Source organism: Lytechinus pictus, chromosome 3 (genome assembly GCF_037042905.1).
Source record: "Lytechinus pictus isolate F3 Inbred chromosome 3, Lp3.0, whole genome shotgun sequence".
NCBI lineage: Eukaryota > Metazoa > Echinodermata > Echinoidea > Temnopleuroida > Toxopneustidae > Lytechinus > Lytechinus pictus.
This window is the reverse complement of record NC_087247.1, coordinates 66,136,969-66,157,487: the sequence shown is the minus strand read 5'-3', so window position 1 is coordinate 66,157,487 and position 20,519 is coordinate 66,136,969. Positions and strand designations below refer to the sequence as shown.

General features: G+C 33.8%; 1 protein-coding gene across 20 annotated transcripts in view; it reads right to left on the bottom strand.

Annotated features, from left to right (window-relative positions):
• LOC129256800 (dynein axonemal heavy chain 3-like) overlaps positions 1-20,519 on the bottom strand; it is a 101,979-nt gene that overhangs the window by 24,350 nt on the left and 57,110 nt on the right. For 13 of the 20 annotated variants that reach the window (XM_064097606.1, XM_054894969.2, XM_054894971.2 and 10 more), the window contains 24 exons: positions 20,248-20,329; positions 19,454-19,592; positions 15,113-15,303; positions 14,404-14,499; positions 13,752-13,943; positions 11,496-11,629; positions 10,968-11,130; positions 10,173-10,355; positions 9,689-9,847; positions 9,159-9,230; positions 8,562-8,762; positions 7,666-7,821; positions 6,867-6,962; positions 6,438-6,542; positions 5,963-6,096; positions 5,591-5,762; positions 5,165-5,251; positions 4,825-4,941; positions 4,254-4,421; positions 3,778-3,933; positions 3,286-3,390; positions 2,910-2,960; positions 594-754; positions 13-184 (listed from right to left, as the gene is read on the bottom strand). In XM_064097606.1, coding sequence (XP_063953676.1) covers positions 13-184; positions 594-754; positions 2,910-2,960; positions 3,286-3,390; positions 3,778-3,933; positions 4,254-4,421; positions 4,825-4,941; positions 5,165-5,251; positions 5,591-5,762; positions 5,963-6,096; positions 6,438-6,542; positions 6,867-6,962; positions 7,666-7,821; positions 8,562-8,762; positions 9,159-9,230; positions 9,689-9,847; positions 10,173-10,355; positions 10,968-11,130; positions 11,496-11,629; positions 13,752-13,943; positions 14,404-14,499; positions 15,113-15,303; positions 19,454-19,592; positions 20,248-20,329 — 3,292 coding nt within the window. The remainder of the gene's footprint in view (positions 1-12; positions 185-593; positions 755-2,909; positions 2,961-3,285; positions 3,391-3,777; positions 3,934-4,253; positions 4,422-4,824; positions 4,942-5,164; positions 5,252-5,590; positions 5,763-5,962; positions 6,097-6,437; positions 6,543-6,866; positions 6,963-7,665; positions 7,822-8,561; positions 8,763-9,158; positions 9,231-9,688; positions 9,848-10,172; positions 10,356-10,967; positions 11,131-11,495; positions 11,630-13,751; positions 13,944-14,403; positions 14,500-15,112; positions 15,304-19,453; positions 19,593-20,247; positions 20,330-20,519) is intronic. The other 7 variants (XM_054894973.2, XM_064097610.1, XM_064097612.1 and 4 more) reach the window with 1 other exon arrangement.

Below are 20,519 nucleotides of genomic sequence, written 5' to 3'. Positions count from 1 at the left end.
TATATGACTTACATTACTCCTAAAATTAAGCATGAAATCATCAAAGGCATCCAACTGTGACACTCTAACTACTTCAGCCCATGACTTATCTGAAAGCCAGGTAGGAGCAGGATTCGGGAATGGATTCTCTAATGCTATACCACCAGTCAGGAGAAACCTCCATTCTCTATCATCAATCTCTCCTCTGAAAACAAAGATTTTAACATCAGATAAGGACTCTCATTTGAAGAAAACAAATTTAACCAATTTTTTTTTACTAAAAAAACATACACTCAATCATCTTTGGTATTTGGAACTTCACAACTCTTTCTTCTCACATACATAAACTTCATCCAAGAAAATAGTCAAAATAAGCATGGCATTCCAGCTAAGTAATAAACACTGTCAAACATGTTCTTATATTTGTGTTGGTGATCTCAAGTGCGAATGTTTTTCAGCATTTCTTGATTTCACAAATTGGTACATGCACCTGATCTTACTATACAATGAAAGAGTGGCATATATAAACTGGACTTTAATACTTCCTCATATACAGGAAATCATGTTTAGTTGAAACTACATTAGTTTGGCTTTAATGTAAGTGGTACCCTTACCTGCCCTTGGCTATACCAATACACAGTATGAATGAGAAGAGTAGTTTATCTTTCTCAAATAATGATCGGCATACATTCTGATAGATGCTATATGTGAAATGATCATTTAGACTCTTAATACGCCTCTCAAGATCGTTGGATGGCTCACTCAGACTGATAGACTGTAAGAAATAATTCATAATAATAATAAATTAGATATTCTAGCATTCAGTATCTGACAAGGGTAGACTATAAATTGCACATAATAGCTGCTCTGCTAAAGCCAGGGTAATTATGCTGCGTTACTGTAGATTACTAAGAGACTTCAGGGGCCCGTTGTAGAAAGAGTTGCGTTTAAACGCAAGTCAAAAAATCAATCGCAAGTCCAAAATACGCGCTGTTGATTGGTTGAAAATGAGGTTGCGCATGATTTTTAGAGTTGCGTTTGATTGCAACTCTTTCTGCAACGGGCCCCAGGGGCCTGATAAAATAAGTGTTTAGAGCTATATAAGCAAGTACAATTATCATTATAGACTTTATATACTGTACATGTATACAAGAACTAAATATCTTTATTTATTGATTCACATATTGAGGAAAGTCATTAACACTTTAACCTTATACATCTGAGAAATTAAATATCAGTTATTTCTTCTTTTTTTTTACTATGCAACAGATTTTCCATCCACAAATATTCCTTGGATAGGTAAGAAATTAAGTACATATATTGTTTAGAGATGTTCAAAACTCATCCAGTAAGTATTCAACATTCATACAAAACAAATCGTTTCCTTAGTAGAGAAAAATACACATTATTTCAGATTTTGTGATTGATTGGTGTACAGTACTTGTTATGACACACATCATACAGAATGGTTAGTAGTAATAATGCACCAAATACCACCAACATTACACTGGGTTTAAAACAAGGTTTCACACAATATTATTCAATTACAAAAATGCCTTTAATGAATATTGCAAACCCAAACGATATATTTCAACTTAAAAAGTGGTTATGTAGCATTAATTTCACTTTTCTTTCATTCATTTAAATTGGTAATCAAGAATAGAATACAAATTGCAAGGTATGTATGCAAGGGGACAAGTAAGGGAATTGTGCAATTTATACTTCATCACTCTGCAAAAAATTTGGTGAATAAATCAAACTAAAGAGAAGCAATCAAATACTACATTGTGAAACTACATGTATACATACATGTACATGTGTTACCTAATGATTTATCTCTCAGAAAATTAAAATTGTTGTCCCTTTTCTAATACTGGTTTTTACAATTGGACGCTGAACTATACCAATATATCTTCGTAAAAAATATCATACTGCAGTTTATCAGATGTGGTATAAAAGAATTCAAACATATTGCATAGGGCAATGTATATATACATGTATATATATATATATGTTGTTAAAAATCATACAAGAATAACATGTATTATCCTTCACCCTTATGTCCTTTAATGATACATATTGACCCATAAATAAAATTTGATTAGTGCAACAAACAAAATTAAAAACCCAATATGACTGCCACCGCATTAACCCTAATAAGACTGTCAGCCCCCCTCAACATTTTCACGATAAACCTGCCACGCAAATTTTTTTTCCCATGTCACTTGCTGACTTTTACTTTCAAGTCTCACGCAAATTTTGAGACCAAAATTGCGACCCCGGGTACACAGTTCCGAAGTTACGCAACATTTCATAATGCATGCAAACCCCAAATTGCTCAAAAATTTGAATTTATGTACAAATCCAATGCAAAGTGTTTTTAGCCAAAATTCATAAATGCATCAGTATTTTTCTTTTTACTGATTAAAATAAATTAATTTCATCTTTTCAAAAAGGAAAAAACAATAAAAGCAAAAAGTAAAAAAAAAACAAAGAACTACATCAGAATTTTAGAAAACAATAAAATATGAAAGAAAATAAGTGATGTTAAAAATATTCCAAAGTACATTTGATCAGATCCCTATAAAGAGTACGAACCAAAAATTAGCATTTTAGGGACATTATGTAGTTACTTAGAGCAAACTTTTGATTTTACGCATAAATTAGCATAATTAATTGGCATTGAGATTTTTTGCAGAATTTGATATTACAGTTTTGTAGATTATGCCATGGGTAACGCCCGTGCCAATTTTCATTGCGATCACGCGATCGACGGCCAGGATTGTTAGGGGGCTGAATCAGCGCCCCCCCCCCCTCGTCTTCTTAGGTGTTGAAATAGCAGTCTATTTAGGGTCAAGCCTTATAACATGTAGCATATTAATCAATGAGGGTTCCTGCCCTTCACCTTATTACATGACACACAAACTTACTGGGATCTCTGCTAGCATTTCTGGACTCATTCCTTTTGTGTCATAGACTGACTGAGTAGCATTATAAAAGGTGAAGAAGAATTACAGATAGTAAACTCATTCAAAACATTTATGCTTTTAAGATAAACATATTCATATGATATGATGAACAGTTTATAAATGAAGAAAATATAATAATGTTCTATTCAAAAAAAGAAATGAAGATGATTTTAACACCATAACAATAACCATGTATGCTTATTTGTCAGACTTATACAAATCTCTTGCCTTGTCATAGCTTTATAAGAGATAACAGATTACACAATAAATTCAATGGCTGTATGTTATGAAATATTGAAATATTTTGAATACTAAATGGTATAAATGACTATGTCACCTGTAGATAAAGGTTGATGAACCAAGCTAATGAATACTGATACATTGGCTCAATGTTGGCAAGGTCAGATATTGTGAAGAAGAGGATTGATGAATGCTTGGCAACCTAGGAAAGTAGCAACGAAAGAAAGAAAGAGGAAAATCTTATCAATATAAAAAGGCTGGTGATGATGTAATCATACCTAAAATACAGAACTGATATATAAAACAGATTTCCAAGAGTGAGTCCAATTCAGTTTCATTGATTTAAACACCAGTAAAGCAATAATCATTGAAAATACAGATACCCTTTTCATTATATGTTTTCTGAATGTCTACAAGAACCTATTCAAAATTTCATTTTGAACAGAGATTATAGCAAATAAAGCACATACACATTTATAACTAGGACTTTGTGAAAAGTTGTTCATCTGTATTGTTAATTATCACTGAGTAGCCTACTTTTTTATAATTCCACAGTAAGCCTTGTTGAAATATATTGAGTGATTCTTACAGGTTTATATCCATCTCTTGTTTCATCAATCTCAGTCTCTGTCTTGCTAGCAATCTCTTGTTTCTCTGAGATCTCTTTAGATAGCACCTTTGATGATGACAGAATCTCAATGGCTGTTTCATCTTCTAAGATGTTCCCTTGAGATGAAGATAAGACCTGATGGGAAAAGGTGAATGGAAATAAAATAATAAAACATTATACCAATTATTATGTATAAAAAAATACAAGATAAATGCAGGAATCCATGGTTATAAACATTGGTTAATTCGGTTATATAATTGACATCTAAATATTACATGGGAAAACTCTTAAATTAAAAATATATAACATCATATAATTCATAAGTTATACAAATGGATGCCACTTTCATATAACAAAAGAAAATGCACATATTTCTTGTCTTAGAACATGGATATATTGTAATAAGAAAATCAACTAGAAATCAAGATATTCCTAAGATATTATTGAGAGCAAACCTCAAGGATCTTGTCTTCAATCTCTTTGAGTTGTTTCTTGTTCTTAGCACTCTCAATAATAAGCTGATTTTTCTTCTCTTCCAAATCTGGCTTCTCTTTGGCTGCAACTAAACCCAAAAGCTGATCTTCTAAGCCAAGGGGTGTGATCATGAAGTTCAATAATGTCACCTGTAAATGGGAAATTAGAAAAGGGGTTAAAAATTAATCCCTACCATGTACATGTATTACTTTCTTTGGTTATGATCAGTCACAACCACAATTATTAAACTCGGCTACAAGGATGTAAAAAGAAAGAGAATGAGCCATAGATCTAATCGTATATAAACCAAAATGCAAGGAGATGAGGTTACCAATAGTCACATGAAGTGAGATGCATGATATATCATTTATTTGAAAATACATAAATTCAAAAGGCAAAATATTGTAGATTTTATGTAATTTCTTTCTGACAGCTTGGATTCAAAGTAAAATATGAACTAATATACAGCAATGCATACAGACATTATAAACTATAATATAAAAAAAAGAAATTAACATTGGATAAAAGTGAGGTTAATATGTTTAGTAATACCTTGACAGAGACTTCTGGTAGATAGTGTGGATTACGTAACCTTGTTGTGATGTAGAACTTGAAATCTCGACTAAACTCAACCACATTATCACCAAGACGAATGTAGTCCAAACCATTCTGTACAAATGGGAGAAGAAATCATGAAACTCAATATGCACTAAATTAATTAGTCATATGTAATTAATAATGCTTAAAACATCTTTCAACATTGATACAGTTGTATATACATGTACACCAAGACATGTACTCAATATAAGGAAAATTTTAAAACATGAGAAAAACATTTCTAATCAAAGAAAAAAATCAAGGAAGGATGATAGAGTTCACATGCAATACTCACCTGTTTGAAAGTTTGTTTCAACAAAAGTGGTTCCAGAACTGGGTCTAATTCTTCACCAACATTCTCCAGCAAACATGGCTGACCAAACTGTGACACATAATAATCAAGCAACATTAGAATGAAAACTGGGCACGAGTCAAAACAGGTTAGGTTTTTTTTTACATGTTTGTATGACATGAATATACAAAGTATGTTTTTCACTTCCATCAAACTTCTTAACACTAAGTTTCATCTCAAATTATATTATTCTTAAGTACGTTCAAAGCCCCTTTATAAAAATAATCTAGAGACATGTATATTCGAGTAATTGTATAATATTTGTTTTGTAGACTTCAATCAATATTTCTTCTTTCTCCTCCATCTCGTCCTATTCCCCCTACCCTGCCCCTTCACTCTTGTCATCAGATAAGAAAAAGTGTAACTGACCTGCATGCAATTCTCTAACGTCCTTGTGTAAGTAGGGTCAGATAGTTTGATGACCTGTAGTTTGTTAGGTTTCTCCATGTTCTTAATCCATTTATTAGCTTGACCTTGAGGATCAATCATGAGTGGCCATCTGTTAGCATTGGTCACTATCAAAGCATTGTCGGTTGAGAAGCTGGAGGAATCAATATCAAAATATACATGAGCAAAAAAATAATAATTTCACATCTGGTTTACAGTCCTTTTAACCACTTCACCTTATATCATGTTAGATACTTCTCACTCTCATCTTTCTCTTTCTTGCACTTCAATTTCCATCTTTATTACCCCATCACCAAACAGTCCTCTTCTATATATACTTTAATTCTAACTTACTTATCGACTGGTAATCCTGCTAACTGCCAATCTCTAACTTTGACTGGATCACCGAGAGTAGCTGACAGAGAGAATACACTGGATACAGGGATATCCTTCTCAACACACATATCATACCAGTCCTTTAGACATTCCTGTAATCAAATTCAAACGATAATACATAATTTTGAAATTGGAATATCAATCTGCTTTTTATCAATGTACAATCAAAATATCTTCTTATCATTAAACCATTCAACTAAAATTGTCAGAAAGACTGTAGCCCTCAAATATTTTCAAATTATTTTACTCAACAAAACAAATGCTTTTACAAATTTTCATGTTGCTGGTTATTTTTTCTTAAACCTAGAACCTATAAACTATTGACCTGAAATTCAAATAAGTGTTTATATTTGAATTTATATTGCTAAATGCATCTAGGTTTGAAAGAAAAATATCTGAAGGAAGAAATGAGTTGCTATGACGATTCTCTTACCTGTCTAAATGATAATGTAAATGGTCCAAGGTAAGCTACTACACCAGCAGATAATAATACATCACCAACAATGTTGATATATGTCTCACTTAGTTCTTCTGTCAACTGCCAAGGGAATACAAATTGATATGTCAGATACGTTAATCAAACAATGCATAAGAGAAATGATATGACAATCTTCTAAAAGTTAGTATTTTCCCCATTTTTATTTTAAATGAAAACAGTATATAAATACAAAATTGCTATAGTACAAATTACAATGTTTTATATCCATTTTATATACATTGCATACTATATTTTATGACATAACACCAAAGTCACATTTCAAAACAATTAGCATTGGCACTTTAAACTACAATTTGAAAATTAAATACCAAAAGCTGAGATTCCATGGAAATATACAGACAATAGTAATCCTTCTTATCTTACCTGTAACCATCTATCTTTCTCTCCTCCTAATCCAGCAATTAATTTCTCAGCTCGGATCAATTTCAACTTCGTCAACTCAATATTATCCTCAAGATCCTTTATAATACAATCAAAGAAAAGCTTGATAAGACACAAGAAATATTCAAGGCAAAACCTGCAGATTTGTATCTATCATGTAAACATTTGAAAAAAATAATGCGAGCATAAAATGGCATGAATGGCTTGCCATAGCTGCTGCCCGTCATTTCAGTCGATCTTACAGGGTTTTGTGAGAAACTCGCAGTCAATTGCAAGTCCATTTTAAGCCCCCAAATCAATCATAATTCTTGTAATTAATCACAAATTGATTGATTCTTGCAACAGAAATAAACAAAAATTGATGTTGTTATCTAAAATTGTACCAAATTTATCCCCCTCGGGCAAGCCTTGTAATCTACATGAGCCAATGGATTGAACTATTTGATCTGATTTATTTTATTCAAACACAGTAAAATAGCCCTTGAACAGCCAATGACTGGTTTTCAGAGAGGCTGTGCAATATACAACCAATACAAAGAATAATAAATCATAACAAAGTAAACTATTCAAGATACTAAACTACAAACATTTACCAAACTGAACCCATGTGCAGAAGCTTGGTACCTGATATGACTTATTAATTAAATTGTACCAAGTTCTTCGGGCTTCTGAGCTAAAGAAAGGATAATGACTACAAAGTATTTTTTTTAAACAGACACATAGGTTTCATCATTATGTGATTTGCACTATATTGCAGTAGCTACAGCAGCCTATTGTTTACCTTCTTCTCTCCTTCTTTCCTAGCTAGTTGGTCATTGAGATCTTGTAGTTTGCCCATGATCTCTTTTAAGACACCTCTTTTCTCATTGAGATGACCTTGTTGTTCCTCTAACTTGGATTCTGCATCCTGAAGACGAGCTCTCTTGGGTGCAACCACCTGTCACATTATAAAACAACATTGTGATATCATCTCTTACAAAATGGGAAACTCAGCAGTAGTCTATCTGGATGGCAATTAGGGCAAAGACCGGTCCCAAAAATAAACAAAAGAGTGTGCATTGTTTGTTTTATATAACCCCCCCCCCCCATTTTACTATACCTACTAATGAGTGACCCAAAACTTTAATGTACAGTAATAAACAAAGGAGCAAGCTTTCCCCTATATACAGATTTGGCATAATCTCACATTAAGCACAAACATGAATTGAATTGCACCCTGCCACATCTGCTACTTGCATTGTAGGCTGACATTATTTTGAGTATACATGTAGGTAATGCACTGAACTAAGTGCACTCTCCCTGCACTCCAGTGAATATAGCTAAATTACATTGGATGCTACAGTATAATTCACTTAATGTTGTGTGACCTAATTTTTACCAATCAGAGTACAATATGATTTTTACAATTGTCTAAGTTTGACTACACTATCAAAGAGAGCTTAACCAGACCACTGTAGATGATATGTCACAGCGTGATCAAATTAGGCAGTAGGATTACCTTAGCTACTCTATCATAGACCTCTAAAGCTCAATATACAATTAAAGTCATAGTAAAGGGATATTCAAAGGCCACCTGTCCTTTGCAGAGAGGTAGTCTACAGAAAATGTATTGCTACAGTAGGTTTAATTGTACAGATAAAATAAGCTAAACTAGATAGTTGTAGATGATATGATTACCTTGGCTACTCTATCATAGACCTCCACAGCTCTAACCCAACTACACAGTCCTTCACATGCTGAGGAAACCTTCTTGACTACAGATGGATCAAAATCTGGGTTGTTTATATATTGATCTCGGATCTTCTTAGTGATAGCAGAAGGGATGTTGTCCTTGTCATACTCTTTGAGAGACTCTAGAAATTTCATATCCCCAAGCATCTGCAATGATAAATTGATTTATTGTGTAATAAATATCAATTTATACAGGTGATTGTTTTTTAAAACAAAATTAGTTATTTAACATGAATTTACAATGGGTCATTTTAAAATGGCACATAACTGTAAACACAAGAACTCTGTTTGCCTTTTCTTCATTTTGAATAAATAAATGAACAACAGTATTCAACAGTAGAAGGCAAATCTTAATAGTTTTCAAAATGTGACCTCAATACAAATGATTTATCTTTTTCAAGCTATGTCAATAGTGTGGATAAATGTAACATTTCATCATTCTCTTTTTACATTATTCTTCATATCTGCACTTTTTCTTACACACTTATATATACAATTTAAAGTAAAGTTAAATGTATGACTTATGTTGGTATGAATACTAACTCTTTTAGCAGCAGGCCAGTAGTCATCAAACGGCTTTCCTTGATCATTAGTTTTTCTTTCTCCTTTTATCCCCTGCACAACGAAAGAGATTGTCAAGTCATATTAACTTATCTATCATTATCTATCATTGGGGGTATAACAACTTGTATACAACACATACATACAGTAGATCCTTGACAGCTGATTGGATGAATGCGCGTCACATGACATGTAGAGGAATCAGCTGTAGCACGCCATCACATGAAAGCCATGCAATAGAACCCTACTGCACGTTGGAGCAAGAGAGCCAGCAGACAAATAGATCCCAAATTCAATGAACGCGAGTACCATGGCCTGCACCTACACTGCATGTGCGTACCTGCATCATTGTGCTGCATAAACCAAACCACTACCACTCTAATCATCATCACTACCACTACCATAACCACCACCAACACCACAACTTCAACATCACCACCATTACCGCAACAAAACCACCACCTCCATCACCACTATCATAGTCATCACCAATATTGTCTTGTATATCTAACCTTCATGATGCAGACTGCTTCCATCACCAGTCGGACTCCAGCAGGGGGGTTTGTCATTGTTTTCACAATGGTAATATCCTGTTGTTTGAGAGTATCTAATGCTTTCACAGCAGCATTCAATGCTGGCATGGCAACTGCTAGATTAGCTTCACAGTCCTCCTACAGATGCACAACAATAAAATAAAAAAAGAATCTTTGATACAGGTAGATAAAACTTAATCATGTATAACACCAGCAAATTTTTGTAGCTTCATGGAAGTAAGAGAACAGCTAGTATCTAGAAGACTGTTCTTTGCAGATATTTTACTGGAAGACAAACATAATCAGTATTTTTCAGGACTATCTATCTACAAACTTCTTCACCCAAGACTGTACAATTGAAAAGCTGTGTGAGCAACATACAAAAATAAGTGTACATATTCTTTTAAGTTCATTTAGAAGTAAAATAAAAACAAATATATATAAGTATTTAGACTGAACTGACCTTAATTGCCTGAGCTTCTTTTGCAGCAGCATTTGCGACGGCTTCATCAGCAGCAACGATCTGTCTCTTAGCATCAACCTCTTGAGTCTCTTTTTGTACTATCGCAATTAATTTATCAGTCTCTTTACTGTTCTCAATTAGCATTGGTTGTAAGGCTGTTAACTCTTCTTGCATCACAGATATCTGTAATAAGAAATGAGAAATAAATTAACTGCAACATTTACAAAGAAAAACTCATCTACATGTACCTATTGGAAATATTCATTGAACAAAATAATTATTCAAGGTACAAGATTTAAACAAGGTGAAAGTTTAACTTGAAAATTATATCCAGAGTAAAATCTGTGCTCTGACTGATGAATGTATGTTTTTTATGTACACTATGGTATATATATGTGCAATTGAGGTTTTTTTTTTTTTTTTTTTTTACAGCTGTGTATCAATTTAAGTCTGGGGCAACCTTTGATGTCACCATCCAAAAGACATGACAGCTGAGAATTTCAACAAATTGCTATATCTGACAAATATACTTGATTTTGATTGGCTGAGAAGCACTGTTACTATGGTTACTGTCAGATAAAACAGGACTGGTCAAATGAAAGGTCCAACGAGTCCTTTCATGAAATGCTCCTCAGGGCTCAAACCTTCAATCTGTGCATTAATTCAAAACTTCCCTGATATAACATGGATCATATGTGCACACAACGAGCTCAAGTACAGAGTCATGATCATGTTGTGATTGTTAGGCTTTATTCAAGAAAAGTTTACCAGAAAGACTGGTAATTCTATACTTACCTGAGAAGCAGCAAAACCAAGTTTCTCTAGCCCCACTATATATCTGTTTTTAAGAGTCAAGATCTCCATTCTCTTGCGATTAAGAAGAGTCTTGAATGTCTTGATGAGCTCTAGATATGAAGTTGGTGTCACATAGTTTGCTCTCCTGAGTATGGTGAAAAACCTATTAACGAAAAAAGTATTTTATACACACCTATTAAAATAATTTAACTTAACAAAACTACCTTTAAATAAAATGTTTATAAACAAAGCAATCATTTTATACACATTTATCAAATAAATCAAAACTAATTTGAAATTAACCTTTATACACAAAACAAAAAAAATACACACATCTATCAAACTAATTAAAACTAACTTGTATTGCTCAATACTACAATCTTCACACAAGATATATATTCTGGCACAGATTGTAAAATCAAAGTTAGAAACACTTAAATGGGCAACGACTGCCTTTACATATATTTTAATGATATTTCTATCAAAATCTCAAAACAAAGTGACAATATAGACTGATAAGGAATATACCTATCTGACATAGCTCTGACGGTTTCATGGAAGTGTTTACACATGACAACAGTCTCAGCTCTAATCTCATCTGACATCTCAACATCATCGAGGAATTTATGAGCTACCATCTCAAGAGCATCCTCTGGCCAAGCCTGCAAAGGAATAAAAACAATCAGAGTGCTCTTAAAGCAATCCAAATTTCATCTTACACATAGCCTCATCGTAAGTACATTTAATACATTCACACAAGTTTCAAAATTGTAGATTTTTTAACAAGCCAACACTTGAGTTAATAAACCAAAAAAGTAATGTCAGACCAATTATGTTTAAAGTAAAGCTAATTAAATCTAATGATAATTTGCTTTAATATCATTTTTCAAAGCTGAATCAAGGAGACAACATTGATCAAACAAAATTGCTACTTCCTTTCAAATTTACAGCAAATGTATTTAGACACATCCAGAACATACAAGATATAAAATAATTTTACATACTATTTTCTGTACATTACGTAGCTTACATCCAATGACACATAAAGTTAAGTGGAATGCCTCTGGTGGTCTCACCTGCATCACGCGATTTAATATAGCAGCAGTGCTGACTTTGAAAACTACTATAAAATAATTATTCACAAAAACACCATTCATATAATGATACAATACTACGTTCATTGACATTTGACCTTGATCATGTGACCTAAAACTTGTCAGTGATACTTGATTACCCCTATATCCACATTTTATATTCTATATCTATAAACTTTTAAAGTTATGACAGCAATCTAATAATTACCTCTAAAATGGCCAAAGTTCAATGACCTTAAATGACCTTTGACTTTGGTCATGTGACCTGAAACTTGCATGAGATGTTCAATGATACTTGATGACTCGTATGTCCAAGTTTTATGAACTAGACCAATATACTTACAGAGTTATGATGGTAATTCAACAAATACCCCCAACATGGCCAAAGTCCATTGACCTTTGACCTTGGTCATGTGACCTGAAACTCACACAAGATGTTCAGGTTACTCTTACATGTATGTTCAAGTTTTATGAATTAGACCAATACACTTAAATGTACAGAGATATGATGGTAATTCAACAAATACCCCCAACATGGCCAAAGTTCATTGTCCTTTGACCTTAGTCATGTGACCTGAAATGCGCACAGGATGTTTAGTGATACTTGATTACTCTTATGTCCAAGTTTTATGAACTTCACCAATAAACTTTCAAAGTTATGATGGTAAATGAGTTCATTGACCCTAAATTACCTTTGACCTTAATCATGTGACCTGATACTTGCACAGGATGTTCAGTGATACTTGATGACTCGTATGTCCAAGTTTTATGAACTAGACCAATATACTTACAGAGTTATGATGGTAATTCAACAAATACCCCCAACATGGCCAAAGTCCATTGACCTTTGACCTTGGTCATGTGACCTGAAACTCACACAAGATGTTCAGGTTACTCTTACATGTATGTTCAAGTTTTATGAATTAGACCAATACACTTAAATGTACAGAGATATGATGGTAATTCAACAAATACCCCCAACATGGCCAAAGTTCATTGTCCTTTGACCTTAGTCATGTGACCTGAAATGCGCACAGGATGTTTAGTGATACTTGATTACTCTTATGTCCAAGTTTTATGAACTTCACCAATAAACTTTCAAAGTTATGATGGTAAATGAGTTCATTGACCCTAAATTACCTTTGACCTTAATCATGTGACCTGATACTTGCACAGGATGTTCAGTGATACTTGATTACTCTTATGTCCAAGTTTCATGAATCAGATCAAAAAACATTCAAAGTTATGATGGTAATTCAACAGAATTTGGCCAAAGTTCATTGACCCTAAATGACCTTTGACCTTGGTCATGTGATGTGAAACTCAAGCAGGATGTTTAGTAATACTTGATCAACCTTATGGCCAAGTTTCATGAACTTGGTCCATAACATTCAAAGTTATGATGGTAATTCAACAGAATTTGGCCAAAGTTCATTGACCCTAAATGACCTTTGACCTTGGTCATGTGATGTGAAACTCAAGCAGGATGTTTAGTAATACTTGATCAACCTTATGGCCAAGTTTCATGAACTTGGTCCATATACTTTTTTAAGTTATGCTTTCATTTCAAAAACTTAACCTTCGGTTAAGTTTTGGTGTTGACACCGCCGCCATCGGAAAAGCGGCGCCTATAGTCTCACTCTGCTATGCAGGTGAGACAAAAAGGCCATCAATTGTCCATACAACATACCTTGAACCAGTCAATAGTGCAGCAGTTGATAAGAGAAGGGAACATCCTAAGCCTGTTCCTAAATGCATCACCAATAGGACTGAATGCAAGGACTACATGAAGGTTACGTCTGATTCTCTCTATAAACTTGTTATACATGTTGAGTGGTGTCATCTCAATCTGAATGTTCTCTGCTACACACACTTGTTGCATCTGCATCAATAAACCAATATCTTGTCAACACTTTCCACATATGGTTTGCACCAATACCATGACATACATATATTACATTGATTCATTCTCAATTTCATGCTGAAGAAAATAAACAAGCTCATAAGCATGAAGTCATGTGAATTACAAGGTGGTTGGATTTTGAAGGCTGTGTACCTTTCAAAACACTGAAAAAATATTGTTGAATTTGTATGTCTACTGATAAGGCAAGGTTTTCATCATAACCCCATTCTCATACTTCTGAAGATTTCACCAAGGTAAAATACATTTTTTAACATAAACAACATGTTTAGAAATGAAAATATTTAACCCAGAACATTAGAATTCTACAATATAATCTCAAATTTTATATTTTGAAAATCACTATTGATTTTTGTTCCCTTTTCTTTCTTTGTAATTCACTCTGCAAACTCTATTTACCTATACTTCACACACTACCCACCTTCTCAATAATCTCAAGGCGTTCTTCATTCTCAAACAAGTTTGGTATATCACCAGTATTAAGGATCATGTTGATATCTTCCAGAAATGACTCTTCCTAATAATACAAATGTAACAGAAATAAAATGAACCAAAACTTGTAAATAAAACAGATTTTCTTAGTCAGTGTGTTCTGCTTTTTAAGTTTTGTGAAAAACAGGATTGGTTAGACTTATCTCATAATTCACTAAATAGTACTATTTTTTCCATGTGTCTAAATCTTCAAACAAATATTTTTTTAATAAAAACATTTAGATATTAACAAAATAGATGAATAAGCAACTTGAATGTACTGAAAAAAATAAGCATTTATTGTTTAATAACTGTTCAAAAGATTATGTAAATATTAACCACCAACGAATCAAAAACACAAATATTAAAGAGGCAAACAGAAGTATCTAATCAACATCTGTCGTTTGACAATTTCCTAGTTTTTGATTGGCTGAGTCTAATTGTTACTGTGGTAACTGCAAGACAAAGGAAACTTGTCAGAGCCGACAATTTTTTTTTTGAAACAGTCCTCTGTCGACTAAGAAGTGAGGACCTAGGTTCATAACAAATTAGATGCACTAGTGTGCAAGTATCTCATCACCAAAGAGAGGATAAATATACCACTGCTTGCAAAGTATATACGTGCTTGTAGTTATATGAAACAACCAATATCAACAAACCTTGATTTGATGATCCCCAAACAAGAATACTGTATTACAACCTTCATCTCCTGCTTTCCTCATCAGCTGTCTAATATCATCTCTCCAATCAGCTTGTGTATAATTCTTAGTAATCTCAATACTGAATAGTTCATACATGGCCATGAAAGATGCTAAACGAGCTGCGCTTGCCCGGCCACTACCACCAATCCCTGAAGGAGTCAGAAAACATGATTATGAGTTCATATCAGACCTGTAACTTACTGTCACGAGGTAGGTTTTCTATATTAGTCTATTCAGAATTCCAGACCTTATCAATGAACAGATTAACAAAGAAATGAAAAAAAAAATTGAATTGAATTAAAAAATAATGTGAAACGTACCATTATTTATTGTGCCAAATACATGTACTTTTAAGATATAGATTTTAAATTTGATATCACTTTATTGAAGTCACAATAAAGGAAAGACATATACAAAGTAAATACAAAGACATAATAGAGATTAAGATAGGCCCAGGTCATGACGCATTACTGTCGATGCAGGGCAGTAGAATAAAACTTAATATACAATTTCGATGTACACTGTAAGTAACAGGCACCTAACTTATACATATAAAATATCTTTAAAATGAGTATGGGAAATGATAACAGCCAAAAGTTAGGGTAAATATTAAAAAGAGAGAGAATACATACACACGCATACATATTTATACTAAGTTTACAAATAAGCATAAACAAACATCATGAGTAATTCCGACCACAATACTAAATCTGATAGGCCTACTATTAAGATAAAAAAAGAAATTATGGATAATAAAAAAACTGTATATCATGTCATCAATGTCAATATAATATCTAAACTTCAACGTGTACATTATAGACTTAGAGAGAAGAAAGGACAAGCAATAGAAAGGAAAGAAGGAAAGAGAAATAGGAATGGAGATGGAATGAGGAGAGAAGAGAGGGGGTATAGAAAAAAGGAAAGAGAGAGAGAGAGATGGGAGAGGGCGAGAGAGGGAGAGAGAGAGTAAGAGAGATCGGAAATAATGAACGACAGTTATTGCTCCAAAAGATTGTAGTCGCCCCAGATGGATTCGTCCTTTGCACAATATATTGAGAAAGATGAAACAACCACCATTTTACTCAAATTATCTCTAATCGTAGAATATTTTGTACGTCTGGCCTCAAGAAAAGAAAAGATTTGATTCGTTGGGTGTTTTCATTGGAAAGAAAACCCCTTGAACCAATTTCAATTGCTAGGAAATCTACTCGGTAGCCATTATTCTCAATGTCGGTAATCAAGGCAGTGTACTCTTCTGTTTTGTATTGGTGCGCTCTGTCAATTGCAAGTTCGAAAGGGACGGTTAGTTCTAAAATTGATAATCTTTTTCTACGTTCATTTAAGATACAAAGATCTGGTCTGAAATTTGTTTGCGTGCATGACATGGGGATTGTCGAGGCCGGAGAATAACCATTCATGTTCGGGATGTCGTGAAAGATTTGCAGTTCGGGTTTATCAATTGTGTTTTCTGTAGCCAGACGTACAAAGTATTTCAAAATATTGTTATGGCGCCATGTATAGCGGCCCTGTGAGAGGAAGGTAGGGCAGCTATTCAAGACGATTTAATGTTTCGATACCTTTACAATGTTCACATCTGTTTGTAACAGATTTACCCCATCTAACCAAATTAGCTCGTGTTGGTTGTGTCGGTTACAGAATTAATGAGAAATTTTAGCACTCGTACAGGTAAGTTATACATTATACTTTTCCAGATGACACAATTGTCTTCTGTTGACAGGAGATCCAGAAACCGACCTTGAACTAGTAGATTCTTTACATGTGAATGCCAAATCTCACTCACTTCTTGAGTGAGCAGCTTTTTCGCTTCGGTTTTCTTCCTTTTCAAGCTATTTTGTTCGATTTGAGAATATACAATGTCAGATTTAACAATAATTGATTTCTTCCTAACCCATTTCTTCTCTCGTTCCAGTCGAGTATCCAAACAGTGATTTACATTTTCGTCACCCTGTTCTCTCATAGTTACGTATGAAAGTGTATGACATTCTCTGTAAACAAATCGGAGATATTCGGAATGTTTAGACCATTTGGCATATGTATAAAAGCCAACGTCGCGGAGGGAGGCATACCGCACCATTTCTTAAGATAAACGTTAGAAACAGAATCCAAAGCTAAACAGTGAGAGTGGGTAATATCATTTACGGTAAGATCAAAGCGTAGTGATGGCAACAAGTATCGAGAGTAAACCTTACGTTTATATTCATTACGTATCAGAGAATCATCTATATTTTTCAAACGAGTTTCAAGTTTATTTGAAATGTACGCATGAACATCAGAGGAGGCGAGGTTTTTGGTTATAACAGACCGGAGAAATTTATGAATGTCATTCCCAATCGAAGACACTTGCTCCTCCCCAACCATGAACCCCAGTTCGTTGAACTTTCCAGATGTAAGAGAAAGAGAGCGACATTTTGAGGGTTTTAAAGATAGTCCCATTGATTTAATGTGCTTGTCTATCTGATTTAATAACCTTAGATGTGTTCTTTTATTATTAGATATCAGGCAAAAATCATTGGCAAAAGGTGTCGTTATGATCCGTTTTCCACTCAAATCGTAACCATAAGCCGAGTTAACCTTCAAAAATTGAATTATTGGATCGAAACACATAATGAAAATTAATGGAGAGAGTGGGTCCCCCTGAAAAATGCCCTTCCAAAACTTAAACTCGTTTGAAATCCAATCTTTAGTAATTACTCTTCCAGAAAGTGAGCTGTACAAATTCTTCATGTATAACTGAACAGAATTAGGAAATTTATGTCTTTGTAACATGTAATGGATAAGATCGTGACTAACCGATCCAAAAGCATCAGCCAGATCGAACCATGTCACATGTACTGTCCTAGATTTACTTTTCGCATGGGATAGTACTTCATGCATCACTAAATTATGTTCAGTACACCCATTTATACCTTTCAGAAAAGCCTTTTGTAAGTTACAATCAATTAGAATATTATCTATCATGAAATTTTCAAATCTTTCGGCTAATATCTGGTGATAGATTTTTCCTACATTTGACAGTGAAATCATCCAAAAGTTGCCTGGCTGAGAAGTATCGCCAGATTTGTATATTAGTGAAACTTTACTTTTAGACCAATTAGGAGGAGGAATACCAGTTTGCATCACCTTGGTGTAGAGGGTAGCTAAAAAGTGGTGCGTGCAAGGTAACTTCTTTAACATACCATAGTGCAGTCCATCGGGTCCAGGTGAGGAATGCGAACTCTTCTTCCGTAGAACATTCTTCACAATTGATGGACGAATTGGAGTAGTGTCAAATTGGGGTGGGGTTGCCTGTGTACTGGGACGGGCTGTGTCTGGAATCCAATTAAGATCTGAAGTTTTAATTTCTGAAGGTGATTGGTAGTGGGAAGTGAAGTATTCGTCGGCGAATTCCTGGGAAAAAGAAGGCCTTGGAGTATCACTATATAGCGAACCGTTGACGAGCTTTTTACAATAGTCCCAGAAATTTGAAGTGCTTTTCTTCCCGGGCAGTAGTTCGCTTTCTTTCCTGGCGTCTGTCTAAACCCCTAAGATGGTCGTATGTATGGAGCGCATCGTAAAAATTCCGGCGATCATCTTCCGTGGCGTCTTTAGCGAAGGCTTTCTTCCTTAATCTATTCTTCATTCTTTTCACTTGATTGAGGGTTTTGGGGGTCTTTCAAAATAGGGCGATGTGCTATTTTTCGGTTCAAAATCTTTGATCTCGCCGAAAAATTCCTGCAGCAGAATCGAAAAGCAGTCTCCTGCTTCTGAGGGGGGGATAGCCCCCGAAGATAGGTCATGATGAAGGGGTGCGACTTGTTTGGCAAGGTCGCTGTCGAGGTCATTCCAATGCGTTAATGGCAATTCTGGTAGAGCAAACCGTATAAAGGCCGCGATTGAACAGGCAGCGGACAGTACCGGTATCATGACTGCTGAACCACTGGATAGCGAGCACAGTAGAAGGCCGTGGAGCAAAATGGCGATGGGCTGCATACTTCAGTAAAATTATACCTCAAAAGTTTCACGAGATGATGTTACGTTTTGAAGAAAATGTACGCACTAATATGATGACAAAACTTATACAAAACAGGATGAGCACAAATGAAAGTTAAAAGTATCCTTGTTAGCGGAGAAAAGGTGCACAATTGGCAAAGGATAAGACGTCCCTTTTTCTCTCCACCAACCAAAAAAAAAGAAAATATATATATATATATATATATATCAATTATGAAAGAAAGAATGATTTGAAAAGTCTAATGCATAATATATACAGAACTGAGAGGCAATAAATAGTTAACTCACCAACAAGAAGAGCATGTCCATTGGGTTGTTTGAGAACTCTGCTGATCCTTGAGATATGCTCAATAGCAAATCGGAACATAACAAGATCCATAGGAGCTTTAGTCATTAGGTTATATTCCTCTAGATACTTCTCAACATTCTGAAAGTAATATCAAACAAGTACCTTGTAAAATAGCATGTTGACGTTTGGGAATCATATAACTATTGACAATAGTTATCTGAAAATCAGTATTTTGGTGAGGAAATCAGTATTTTCAACGAAATACCATAGGACAACACATAAAACTGAAACTTTAGAAATCAGTATTTTGCATGAAACTATCAATATTCTTCTCATTTTTCAGTACTAAATACTGAAAATCCGTACTACTTGGCAGCTCTGTAAAAATCATCCCTGGTTTGTCTGTGCTTTGGAGACTGGACACCATCCCCCCCCAAAAAAAAAAAATAAATAAATAAATTATAAATGAATGAATGAATGAATAAATGAATGAATTAATTAATTAATTAATAAACAAATAAATAAATAAGGAAGTAAGTTACAAATAAATAAATCAATCAATCAATAATTTATAAATAAATAAATAAATAAACAAATAAATAAATGAATGAATGAAAAAAAAAATTAAATAAAATAATAAATAATAAATAATAAATAAATTACAAAACAAATATTTAAAAAATAAATAAATAAAAATAAATATTGTAGATGTAAGTTACCAATCACACTTCACATCTTTGTAATGAATAATTTGGGGATATAATATGATATAATCAGATACAATATGCTTTACCTCTCTGAGTCCCTCCAGATCAGTGATTTCATCATAGTTCTTCTCATCATCCTTGGTTCTCATATAATCTCCAAAGAATAAGCTATAAAATCAAAACAAGATAAATCATTATCTTGTTTCAACAATAGCATATAATCAACAAGAGAAAAATAACCTAGGAAATATTTGAACCTAACTAGATAAAAAAAGAAGTTATCTTCATATTCAATAACTCTGATTCCTTTGATGATAGAATGTAACAATTTTTGACAGAGCAAATATTAATAATTTTA